Source organism: Juglans microcarpa x Juglans regia, chromosome 1S (assembly GCF_004785595.1).
Source record: "Juglans microcarpa x Juglans regia isolate MS1-56 chromosome 1S, Jm3101_v1.0, whole genome shotgun sequence".
In the NCBI taxonomy this organism is placed as follows: Eukaryota; Viridiplantae; Streptophyta; class Magnoliopsida; order Fagales; family Juglandaceae; genus Juglans; species Juglans microcarpa x Juglans regia.
This window is the reverse complement of record NC_054595.1, coordinates 12,089,487-12,102,744: the sequence shown is the minus strand read 5'-3', so window position 1 is coordinate 12,102,744 and position 13,258 is coordinate 12,089,487. Positions and strand designations below refer to the sequence as shown.

The window sequence follows — 13,258 nt, the reverse complement described above, 5'->3', positions numbered from 1 at the left end:
GATTAGCTTAGGAGCCAGCTCATTCTTGTGTTTTAGAAAAGGGGAACAAAAGTGAAAGAGTTTTCCTGCCTTCTTGATTTTTAGGCGTCAAAGATAAGAGAAGGAAGAAAAGGAAATGGATTTTTATTGGGTGTGCATGTTGAGCCTGGAAGAGAGATTTATAGAGTGCTGGGATGATTTCTGCCCTTGGTAAGTGATTTATTCCGTGGCTCTCTCTTGTTTCACATGACTTCCACTCTGTATGTTCTGTATTTGGCCTTTTGTCCATGAATTAATCAAACTAAGTTAGCTGTGTTCAGAAATAGAAACTCAGTTTGTATCTCCGAAATTCTGATTGTTGAAATCTAATTTTCCTTCTGATTCAACTTATAAAAAATAATTAAAAATCATTCTGCATCAGTTTTTATCTCTGAAATCTTAGTATGATGTTGTTCTCTCTTTTTTTTCGCTTATATGGTTTATATCCTTTTCTATGGCAATAATGTAAGCAGGTCTTGTTGCTGTGTAAATTTTTATTTTGAGTTAAGGTTCTGTGTTTTATCATTTTAGGCGTAATTAACTCCTACCCTTGGTATATTGGCTCAGAGCTTTTCAGAATTCAATAGCTTCTTCGCTAAAAGTTTTAGGCTATAAAAAGGTAGTCATGAGTGCTAAGGTCTATTTGGCTACTTATTAGGTGAAAATAAGCTTTATAAGTGATTTAAGGGAAGTTTCAAATTTATTAATCTTTTTTAGGGTTATAGCCCAGATGTTGCTAACGCTTTCCATGGGTTGTTACATATGGTAACAGAGCACTGTATAACAAGACTTTTATGAAGACAGAATTTAGGAGGAGTTTGTAACACCCAATCCCGCAAAGAATGAGTTGGTTATAAAGATAGTTATGGGTGCTAAGTCTCACATTGGCTACTTACTAAGTGAAACGATTCTAGGGATGCTTTCAATTGACTAATACTTTTGAGGTTATAACATACATGTGGCTATAATACACTTTTTTTTAATCAGTAAACAAAACTTTTATTGACGATATTGATAGGCATGGTCCAAGCACACAGGATCATGCTAAATTTAGACCTACATTGTAGTGAAATACCTTGAAATCTGTTACATGCTTGGAACACTGAAATCCACACTGCAGTTGAATTCATAACTTAGGTTTCTGTAATCTGATTAATCATTGTGAATCATTGAATCCATGGGTAGATAAAGTCACTTCATCTGCTCTTTGCAATTATCAACTTCTAAGTTTTTAGATGCTCTTTGTTTTGGCATAGCTCAGATGATTTTTTGTTTTGTCAAAGCTTTTAGTTATTCATGATTTGTATCCCAATTCAAAATGAATGTATTAAACTCACCCATAGGTTCAAATATTTATTCCATCTTAATATTTTGTTTTGGTTATGCTCCTTTGATTCAAATGTGAACCTAATGAATTCATGCTTTGCTAATTTATATATTAAGATGAGAAATGTTTTAGCTGCAAAGAAATCTCACAAAAGTAAATCTACAAACTGACGTGACTTAATTTGATGCGTTAAATTGTAAAGCTACTTTTATTATAAAATATATCCAACATATCATATGAAACCATATCAGTTTGTAGGTTTACTTTTGTAGAATCTCTTGTTGCTTGTAGCACATCTCAATTAAGGTTCTCATGCATCATTATATCCGATTAGCTGATCCTTTGAAGATATTATTGTTACCTATGAACTATTGGTTTAGACCTCTGTATCTGAGCATCTTGACAGTTTATTTGGCTTAGTTCGAGTACAGACAGAAATATTTGGCCTCACTAGAAATTCAAAACAGAAATTTGGGAATTGTTGCCTCATCTAAAATAACGATGGGCATGACTTCCTCATCTGAAATGAATGAGAGTACCTGGATTTTGCCCTTTGGATATAGTTGGACCCATTTGAATTGACAATGAGGATTGAGCCTTGGTTGAATTATTGAAGTTGTATCATTATCACCCCGATTGTTTTGCAATTTTTTTCATTGGGCTATTGATAGTTTATTAAGACTATTGTCGTCTGTTGTTCTCAGATTTGAAGTTACAGAAAGTGAGCAATTTGAAGGTTGAGACTTAAAGCTGTATTTGGAAGATAAAATATCCTCAACCCATCTCAAACCAATCATTAATGAGATGTACTACTTTTTCAACTTCCAAGTTAAAACTTATCTCAACTTACTTCATATATTTAAACACATATCTCAATTTATTTACATTTAAACACATCTCAATAGGACTTACAAAATATTACTATTCACAGATCAACTCAAATCATATGAGATCACTTCAGCATCCAAACACAGCAAGCTCTTAGAAGTTTCACTAAGTTGTGATACCCATCATGTTTGTAAATATTTAGGTGAAGATCAATTTATAATGTTATGTGATTTAGATTAATTTAAGAGGTGCTCCGAATTTGAAGTGTCCCACCTGGTTAATTAAACTGTCATAACTGATCCTATTATTCATATCGGGTAATGATAGACTTATAACCCTTTTATCACCACTTTACTAGTCTCAGTGTATTTGTTTTTTTTTCTTTTAAGTAGTTTTTTAATATCTTTAATCATTAAGAAAAAATTTTAAAAGTATACAATTTGACTAATAGTCACTTTCTTAACCATTAAGTAAAAGAAAAATTAAAAAAACTAAAAAATTAAAAAAAAATAGTACAAGGGTAGTAGAAGAGTGACAAGGCTATCATTATTCATATCCATTTGTGGCCAAATGTTATTTTATTAATAGGGCTGGTTGAAGGGAGGGTGGCTGTAATTATATTGGTGTCACACTTGCATATTAGGCTAGGATTTACGTTAGTCATCATTCAGCTTGTGAACAAAGGATTTACACCACACTTGCATCCTACTACTGGCATCTGTTTCACATCCAAGAAGTCTAGCTGAAACTGGAGTCACCAAAGAACTAGAAATAACTTGAAGACACCCAACCGTTCAGTCTTAAAAAACAAACAGTTTTGAATATTTTGTCTCGGAGAATGGTATAAAAAAACCTTTTAACCAACAAAACAACAAAAACAATAAATGCTTTAAAGGAATTTTATAAAAAAAAATGACATTGATGTGATTTGTTATATAATACATTAAATTATAAAATATCTTATGATATAAAATAGGTCTAAAGTGTTATATTAATCTGTCAATTTATAAACTTACTTTTATATGATGACTTCTTTTTTCTCAAAATTGTTGGGAAAAAAAATACTTGTGACACCACTTGCCAAAGTGTACATCCCACAATGGTGGGTGACTAGGTGAGATCTCCACCTTGTGTGGTGAGATATCTCCTAATGACACTTGTGAAAAATGGGGTGGTTTATAATTAAAAATAAAAGGTCAATCTAAAAAAAAAAGTCTCAAATGTACAAATTTCGTACAAAATCTTTATAAAAAAAATAGATTCTAACGTGAAAAAGTGTAAAAAAATTTATTTTTTCTTAATGGGATCTGTATTTTACAAAAACAATTATGCAAGACTTACACCACCTAATATTACTCAATATTTTATAAGTGGTACATGTTGTTTTGACCATTTTCAAAAGTGATACGTATGGTTTAAAAAGTTTCAAAGTAGCAGAATTATGGGAACATGTCAAATATGTCCATCTGTTGGAGCATTAGCATTAGTTTCGTTGAAGTCATATCCAAAATTTAGTTAAAAGTACTTATTTTCAATAAATTTAAAACCATTCAAGTCATAACTCTACGTTGGAATAGTCAAAATAATAATAATATAATAATAATTTTTTAATAATATTATTTTAAATTTTTTTCCTACCCTAATTATATGTTAATTAATAATTTCATTTTTACTTAAATTATTATTTCGTAACTATTTTTTTTCCTCAACCTAATTATTTAACAAGCACATTTTAAAATAAAACGTGGGAAATATTAAAGTAGTTGGGTCTGATATTTTAGAATAAAATATTACTTTTGAATATGAATAGTACATCTTCAAATATGAAAAAACACTTAAAAATAATGTAGCTCATAGTTGAATCCACTAGTATTTGATTACTCTAATGCAGATTCTTCCATTTCTATTTCTTCAAATTTTGAAGATGAACTAGCATTTGGCTAAGTCAATGTCAGTGCACTTAAAATTCATCAGTCTCCATATGGAAAAGATGGAAAATGCTAATGAGACCGTTGACTGCCACGTTAGCATCAATCAGAAGACGACATATCAGCAATGAACAAAGAAAAATTTAATCTGTTTTTAATCTTTTCAATTTTTTGTTTTTTTCATTTTTTACTGATTTCTAAAAATCTTTATTTAAGTTTCTTAACTGATTTTTTTCTTTTAATTTTTTTTATTGAGTAAAGTTTTTAAAGAGGACCACTCTGGCGCCACTATTGGGGAGACGAGTTGAAAGAGAACAAAGAAGTTGTCTTGGAGTATGCCAATAGTGTATTTTAATCCCACCCCACCACAGCAGGGGGGTTGGTTTCGATGAACTCGGGGAGGTGGTTCCTTTCAAGAACCCTGTTTCATTTTGTGTTGGAACTGATAAAAGAATAAAGAGGAATAAGGATGAGGATTGCAATGCTTTGAGTTTTGCAGATGAGAAGGACCCATAGAAGTTTTTTGTGAAGGCTTGGCTTTGATTTTGAAAAAAAAAAAAAAAAAAACATGTTGGCATCTGCTGCTTGTGTAAATTGCTTGGCCTTCATAGGAGTTTATTCTTTTTTTGGCCGATAAAACAAAGTGGCTGTTAGTAAGTTCTGTCATTTTCTCGAGAAAATCTTCTTTTTTTTTTGAAAAAAAAAAAAAAAGTAAGATTCTCAAAATTATGGGGATATATATAAGAAGTGAGGTGCTTTTAACATTATAAAATCTTGTTACCTTTTGATATTGTGGGTTTCTAAAATTATCAAATAATGTAACAAGAAATTTGTGTACAAGAAAAATTATATTTGCAAGAAAAAGTTCAAAAAACAGATCTCTTCCAAATCAAATCTTGCGACATAAAATGTGTGAAAAGTATATCCTCAGCACAATAAATAAAGTGCTTGTGTACAATATAACAGTTGAATGATTTACAAATGCCACGAAAATGGGGGAAGATGAAAGAAAGTCTGCAATTGGTGAAAGAGCTTTATCAAGAACATCATGAGTTTGTTTATATTTTAAATTCGACTGTAGAAACGTCGCAGCGGTTCATTCGTTACATATACCATAAAATAAATGCAGCAAAATTTGTAGTGCCAATAGCACTTTAGGTCAGTCTCCATCAGCAGTAAATGTGAAAAAAGGAAGGTGCTAACATACAAAAGATGGAAAATGTTGATGACTTATACTCCACATCATAGCAAGCTATTTCTTAATCATTCATATAATTTTCTGATAATATAACTCTATCATTTCGATACAAGTAATTGTTGATGATGAAGACTCATACCCCAGGAATAGGGAACTGGGTTGTAAGAGCTTCAACCCTCCTGCGCAGGTCTGACACCTTGTCCATTAAAGAGAAGTCAGGGGATGCTACAAACTTCATGAAATCTTGGAGCTTTGATCCAGAGACTAATCGCTTAGCTTCAAGGGTTATCTGCACACCCTCATGAATGAAGTCTGCAACTGCTGCAAATTCTTTTTCTGTGAATCCTCTGGTTGTCATAGCCGGTGATCCGATGCGAATGCCACCCGGCACTAGTGCACTCTTATCACCTTTGTAATTGAGCATTGGCATGTGTAAGTTCAACAAGAAAGGAACAGGTCAATTCAAATAGAATATTATGACAAGGCTGCAAAAGCAAGACTCACCAGGCACTGAGTTTTTATTTAAAGTAATAGATGCCAAGTCAAGAATCTTCTCTGCCCGAGCACCATCAATTCCCTGTTCATAAATGGAGTCTTAAATCCCACTAATAATGTTAATAGCACAAAGAGACTCCACTCACAAATATCTTGCTCCTAAAAAGTTGAACTGATAACCACAAAGCTTATTTCCTGCCCAATATATACACATGTTACAGCCTTTATTTGTTACTACAAAAATGTTCATAAGCAGTACAACTCCTTGGTGAGTTCACAGGAAGCAAGGCCTTGGGCTCATTGGCATTTCGCGGTGAGTTCACAGGTCTACATTTTGCTGGGTAAAGAAGTCAATTATCATGGAAAAAAAACTAAAAAACAATAAAAGATAACATGGGCGCCAGAAACTTACTAATGGCCTTAGATCAACAAGAACCAGGTGATTATCACTCCCACCAGAAACCAACTTATATCCTAATTCAATCAATCGGCTAGCAAGAGCTCCACAATTAGAGACCACCTACAAGATAGTAATTATGCTAAACTATCATCATTATGGCATACCTTGTAACAAGTTAGGATATTTAAGGAATGTGTAGTACCTTCTTCTGGTAAGCCTTAAACTCAGGGGACTGTGCATGCTTCAAGCAAACTGCAAGTCCTCCAATTGTGTGGTTATGAGGACCTCCCTGCATAGATAATTTAGTCATCTAATACTACACAAATAACTTTAAAAACTTTAAAGGACCTAAACATTGAACGCCACAGAAGTGACAACTATAACAGCAACAGTAAAGTAGTCCAGCTGACCTGTAGACCTGGAAAAACAGCATTGTTGATGGTAGATTCTAAATCAACTCCAAGAACAGGATCCTTTTTGAAGAAGATCATGCCACCTCTAGGGCCTCTCAAAGACTAGAGAGAGATGTCTAAATTTATAAGGTCGTGCATGCGTAGATTTCAAGAACAATAGAATATGCGTTTCAGAGGATTGATGCCATTTTAACAGTCTAATGATCCATAAAAGCCAAATGTCTCTCAATTGCACCAAAAGTAAGGCAAACAAAACCAATGACCTAATGATGCGTGAGCAATATATTTTAGAGCAGTAAAATTGGAAAAAATAGGCTCGTACTTTGTGTGTTGTGGTGGTCACAATGTCGCAATACTCAAAAGGATCAGCAACAACAGATGCAGCAACAAGTCCACTGATGTGAGCCATATCCATCATGAGAAAAGCACCAACAGCATCTGCAATCTTCACAAGTCAGAATCAAACTTGATCAGTCAGTACGAGTTGTTAGAAGGGAGAAATTTTTTAGAAACAATAAAAGCTATGGTGGTAAGCAGATATCATTGCAACCTTTCTCATGCGGGGATAGTCGAAATCTCGAGGATAAGCACTAGCACCAGCAATGATGAGTTTTGGTCGAAAGAGAATAGCTGTTTTCTCCAGCATGTCGTAATCAACAAGACCTGTTTGATATTTTTAAAATTATATTTAATCCCCCACACCTTCGGTCCCTCAAAAGAAAAAGATTAAAGCATCCATAATATTTGATAAAGGAATTGCAGCACCTGTAGATTCATCAAGTCGATAAGGCATAGACTCAAAATAAATTGATGTGCCTGACACCCGTCTTTTAGGAGTCATGAATCCATGAGACAAATGTCCCCCATGGGGTAAGTCCAAACCCTAAATTACATGTATAGATAAATAAATAGATGCATTCCAAGAGGTGAACACAACCAACAAAAGCAAAAGTGAAGTGTGAAAAACAACTTACCATTAAACGATCGTGTGGATTTAATATTGCTGTGTAAACCTCAAAGTTAGCAGGCGAACCAGACAAAGGTTGAACGTTAACACCCCAATTCTTCCCATCTACATGAAAGGCTGCTAAAGCCCTTTGTTGACACAATGTCTCAAGCTCATCTATGTACTCATTGCCACCATAGTACCTAAAGTATATAATAAACCTATTAGATACACACAAAACACACTGGGACACACACACAGACACAAATTGAAGCACTTGTCCACAAATTACCTAAATTTACCTTTTACCAGGTAGACCTTCTGAGTACTTGTTTGTCAGGCATGAGCCAACTGCTTCCATCACTGCTCGAGATGTAAAATTCTCAGATGCAATAAGCTCAAGGCTTCTGAACTGCCTTCCCTTCTCCTTGTCAATGATTGCACGAACTTCAGGATCTGCTTCACTCAAGCCATGGTCTACAAAGCTATTTCCATTACCTACATTTCATAACATGCAATTCCATGCATAATGAACAGTGTAATATTTACTGTCAACTGTAAGCATCAACTCGTTCATATGCTTCTAATCAAACAGAATACATTGTGTAACACAAGTTTTACCAGAATCTACTATTCTGCCAATAATTAGTGGTTTTCAGTAGCCTATAGATATGTGCATGCTAATGACATCACATCCTTACAAGAAAATGGTCACTCTTGCCTATGCAGACAAAGCAAAAGCAGGTACTTAAGAATAGCATGCCAAGGCCAATAAATGTCTAATCTACATGGTTTTAGCACTAACAAGAATTAGCAATGGTAACCTATTTTTTCTGGGATGGTGTCATGCTTTTTGTTAGATGCATATGGTCGTGAATTCCAAACCTTGAAATCTACTACTTAAAAGTACTTTTCTTCAAACAGTCGTAGTACATCCACAACAACAGAAAGAACCAATTAATCATAAAATGTAGGCTACCTCCACTTTTAGTGACAGACACAGTAGAAGGCGGCTTTCCAGTAACCAAACTTCCTTCAGTATAAGAAGATCTACAGGGTTTCACCAAATTGAGTTTTACTTGGTGTGAAAATCCAATAACACCACACCCTTTTGAAGGAAATCTCGATTGCTCGGTCCAAATGGGCTGTTGGAGAGAACCCATCAGGGAAGGTCTGGTACAAGCCTGCATACTAGCCTCCGATACAAGACTTCACAAACTTCCTACACACTACCAATAAAACCGAGGTTAAAAAACAAACTCGATGGAAATGCAAGCATATTGCATAGAAGAATCCATTCGAATCAACGAATATAACTATGAACATACACTCATGGGACATGGCTTATTATTCAACCCATGAACAGAGCCATGCGATAAACAATGTCCGAAACTAGAAAGTCTTTTAAGTAAACATTGTGGTACAAAGAAAACTTCAAATAATTTGTAGAATACAGCTACAGCACATGCTGAAACAACAAAAAATAAAGTTTATAGAACCAGTAGACAAAGCACAATTCAAATGTCCATCCTTACAGTCTCAAGATCGTTATAATACAAACCCATAATAAGTCATTAAAGTAGATGGCGGTAAACCACAGATGTTAACCCACAGTCTAATAAAGATGTCTTTGGGTATTTTCTTTCATTAAAATACTGCATGGCATTCATGTGAAGGGTTTCTTAGTACGTATAAAGGACTCAAGTCCAGAAGTGCCCGTTCTTTCCTTTATTCCACAAAGAACCACTAAGGGTCTAAATCCTAATGATTTAGAAACTACAGAATGCATATCAAAATAACTCAATATTAACTTCATGGTTTAATTTGAATCAAAGGTCAAACTTTAGAGGTTATTATGTAATTACACAAAAAATAAACATCTTTTATAAGATGCGAATTAGCAATTTCAGAAGAATGCGAAAAACTGTTTCAAAGTTTTAAGCTTCAAAATATTACATTGATACCAAAGGCCAAAAAACTCGTTAGAATTACAAGCGGATAGTTAAATTCATGAAGCCATTACAAGCAGATACTTAAATTCATGAAGCCATTACAAGCAGATGCCTTTTACGCACCAAAAGACCCTATTCCTTTATCAGTTATTACTGCTAACTTGCAACAAAAATCTCAAGCATGAAACACAAATATAATTCTTCGCAAAACCTCATAGAATGAGTTGGGTCACGGCTTTATATGCAAATGAGTAAATCTGTTAAATTCCGTTGTCGATTATTCTATCTTATTTGTCTCTCAAAACCACAAAATACCAGTACATCAATCGCAATTGCAAGAAAAAACACAGTATACAGGAATGGCTACCGTTTTCGTCGTCTTTGTTGAAATCACACGCTGTTTTGTGTGATTTTCTGGAAGCTTGCGGTTGCTCTTGGTGGAAACCTGATGGAACAGAAAAAAGGGAGGAGAGATTGGGACTGAGTGACGACGAGAGAAAAACTGAGATGGAGGCGGAACAAGGCGGCTTTTGTTAGTGGAACTGTAACACACGGCAGCACCAATTTGAAGAAGTGAATAACGGCGTAACCCTATCACACGTGAAGATTGATTCTCTGCTGGAGTGTAACGCTACTTCGGATAATTATTATTATTTATTATTTTATTAATTTTTTACTTATTTATTATTATTTAATATTCTATTATTATTTTTTCATTACTTTTTTATTAATATTCACTATATATCTAATATGTCTAAATACCCAAACTCAACACCCAAACTCAACCTAAATGTAGAACTAATCTGAAGTGATTTCTGATGTAATATAGGGGTGGGGTCGTGCGCCGATGGATTTGTAGTTTGGGTCTTTAGTTCGGATAATGATAGGCTTACTACTTCCTACCACCTATTTACTATTTTATAGTGTATTTGATTTTTTTTTTTATTTTAAGTATTTTTTTTAACATCTTTTATTTTTTTAAAAAAATTAAGAAAATGTACAACTTCACTAATAGTGTAACACCTCGCCTAATTAACCATTATGATTAACCTTTAAACGCTCTAGATTAAGTTTATGATTTTGGGCTTTAAATATTTATTATTATTATTATATTATTGTGTTTGATTATTTTATTTACTTACTTCAATATTGACAGTAAGATTAGTTTAGACCTTGACACTTAGTATCATTAAGCAAAATGTTAGAGAAGCAAGCCCATTAGTGATTCTAGTAAGGCCTTTAGGACCTCAGAACATTTATGGACCAAGCCTTAGAAGCCTTAAACCAAGCCTCTTAGGAATTCAAGGCTTAGGCCTAGTTTGGATACACAAAATCATCTCATCTCATCTCATTATTACAACTTTATCAAATTCTCACATAAAATATAATAAACAATTCAATTTTTTCAAATTTCAAAATAAAATAATATTAAAAAAATATATTCTAACAATATTTTATTTAACTTTCACAAAAACATCTTATCTCATCTGAACTACGTAACCAAACGAGACCTTAGTATATAGATAGCCTTGACCCAAGTATAAGGAAGGCTTAAGACTTTTGGGTCAAACTTGGTGTAGATTTGACCCATGGCCCAATTAGATCAAGACAAACCCTTTCAAACCCCACCTTTGTGGACTTTAGGCCTTTTTTTAATCTTCGAAATATGGAAAACAAGGCCTCTCTCACTTAAGCCTAAAAGCCCTGGAGCCTCTGACCCACACTCATGGGCCCTTTTAAGCCCATCAAGGTCCAAAAGTCTTGCCTTCCATTTTTACGCTTCCTATTAAAAGCCCAATACACCATACCATGAGTTTCCTTAAACCCATATCATGCCCTCAGTACCCAAATAAAATTTTAAAATTTGGTTAAGACAATTAACCAACTTACCCAAGATTAATGATCTTTAAACCATGTTTTGAGGCTTAATTTCTTTCTTAATCTTTTTTTTAACCTTTAGATATAAAATTCTCTTAATTTATTACTGAATTACATCACTCTTAGATCATACTAAAACCCTAGATAAACCTCCACATATATCATTAAAGGAAATGACATATCAAACCCTAAAACTACACCAATTGGCACTTTTGTGAGCCCTTTGAGTATATGGACTATTTTGCCCTTAGGCCCAATATTTTTGTGTCTTTTTCTCAAGGGTAATATGGTCCTTAGACACCTCTTATAACCCCTTTAAACCCAAACCAAGCTTTGGACGAAATTGGTTTAAAAAACCAAGTCCTTAACCAAAACCGAATTGCACCAAGGAACTAGTTGAATGAGAATCAGTTGGGTTGAGTTTCAACCAACCACCTGCCATGGCTGAGCCACCACCCCATGCCACCTCCAAAACCACCTAATCCCCAAGTGGCCCTATGGCCATCATGAACATTTGACCAAGCTTCACCACCCATAGAAGGCAACAAAAACTAAAAGCATCCAAGAACCCTTCACTCAGCAACCACCTCCCTTGCATCACCTTCTTGAGTTGCACCTCCATGATTCACCTAGCAAACAACCATCCATCTTCTACCACCTAAAAAAGGCTTCAAGAAATGACCTTACCCCTGTGCAATTCCACCTTAAGAAGATTCAAGGAGAGGAGTCAAAGTGATGATCAAATCTTCCCAAGGAAACCACTTGAACCCATCAGCCCCCTTGGGTGGTTTTGATGGTTTTTCTCATCTCTCTACTACCACGACTTGACCACCATTTTCAGGAGCAATGTAGCAACTGTAGGGAAGAAATCATGGTGGTTTCAGGCCACTATTCCCCCTGCACAAGATGACACAAGCTGATGAAGGCAAATCTGAAAATTTCAGCCCTTCACCATAGCCCACCTCTACCAATCCCCTTGAACCAAGGTCAATGTCCTCTCCCCTTTTGTTGCCTATAAAAGGCCCCTTCACCCCCCTCATTTCCTCCACACCTCATCTCCAACTCCCCATTGAGTATAGAGAGTAATCTTCCCTCTTAGTTTTGAGAGAAACCGAAAGTGAGTGAGTTTGAGTGTTTTTTAAAGTTCTTGTGAGTTCTTGAGCTAGGAGCTTGAGTGGGTTACGAAATTTGTAAGTATTCTTGCTCTAGATCTTAGTTTACATGTCAAGTTGAGGTTTTAAGTATTGGAGTATTTTTTTAGTTGGATTTAGAAAAGGATACCATGCTTAATGCAAAACTGGGTCCATTAAGGATGATTTAAGTGTTTAAATGGTTTTAAGTGGAAATTTAACTATGACATGTCTAAAATATGTTTTTATATGATTTATTAATATCTTAGAATGATTATGGAAGGTTTTATTTTTTATTTGAAAGCATGTCATGATAAGTTATTTTAATTCTATCTTGTTTTGCTATCTTGTTTTGATCATCAAAGTATGCATAGGTTTTAGTAAGTTTGTGATTAAGGCATGAAGTTTAATTTGTTCCACCTAAGCTTGATGATTAAGCATATAGGAACCTTATGATTGGGATAAGAATGAAATTTACATGTTTTGAATGAATTTTGAAAGCATACCTTGATGAGTTACACAAAGAGTATCAAACTTGATTAATGGATGATTGTTGAAGATTAAGGTTCTTAACCATAATTAAGTGTTGGGATGAACTTGATTATCTAAGAATTAACCTTTATCATATCATTAAAGATTTAGTGATTATTTATGATTAAAGAAAGTTGCTCAAGCATACATTCATAGGGATTAATAGTTGAAAACACTTGAAGGGATCAATTAGAGTGCATGCCACGAGTTGGGA

At 34.3% G+C, this 13,258-nt stretch overlaps 1 protein-coding gene across 2 annotated transcripts; it reads right to left on the bottom strand.

Moving 5' to 3' along the window:
• Positions 1 to 5,134: 5,134 nt before the first annotated feature.
• Positions 5,135 to 10,115, bottom strand: LOC121246092 (serine hydroxymethyltransferase 3, chloroplastic). Of its 2 annotated transcripts, none has more exons than XM_041144088.1 (12): positions 9,951 to 10,115; positions 8,533 to 8,782; positions 7,856 to 8,051; positions 7,582 to 7,756; positions 7,373 to 7,490; positions 7,158 to 7,270; positions 6,930 to 7,052; positions 6,605 to 6,709; positions 6,397 to 6,483; positions 6,207 to 6,314; positions 5,804 to 5,876; positions 5,135 to 5,707 (listed from the first exon to the last, which is right to left on the bottom strand). In XM_041144088.1, exons 2-12 carry the CDS (start codon positions 8,741 to 8,743, stop codon positions 5,433 to 5,435), a joined length of 1,584 nt encoding a protein of 527 aa, XP_041000022.1. In that variant the 5' UTR covers positions 8,744 to 8,782; positions 9,951 to 10,115; the 3' UTR covers positions 5,135 to 5,432. The 2 variants fall into 2 exon arrangements, with proteins under 2 accessions (XP_041000022.1, XP_041000023.1); XM_041144089.1 differs by having other exon boundaries at positions 8,533 to 8,775; positions 9,951 to 10,110.
• Between the last annotated feature and the right edge of the window lie 3,143 nt (positions 10,116 to 13,258).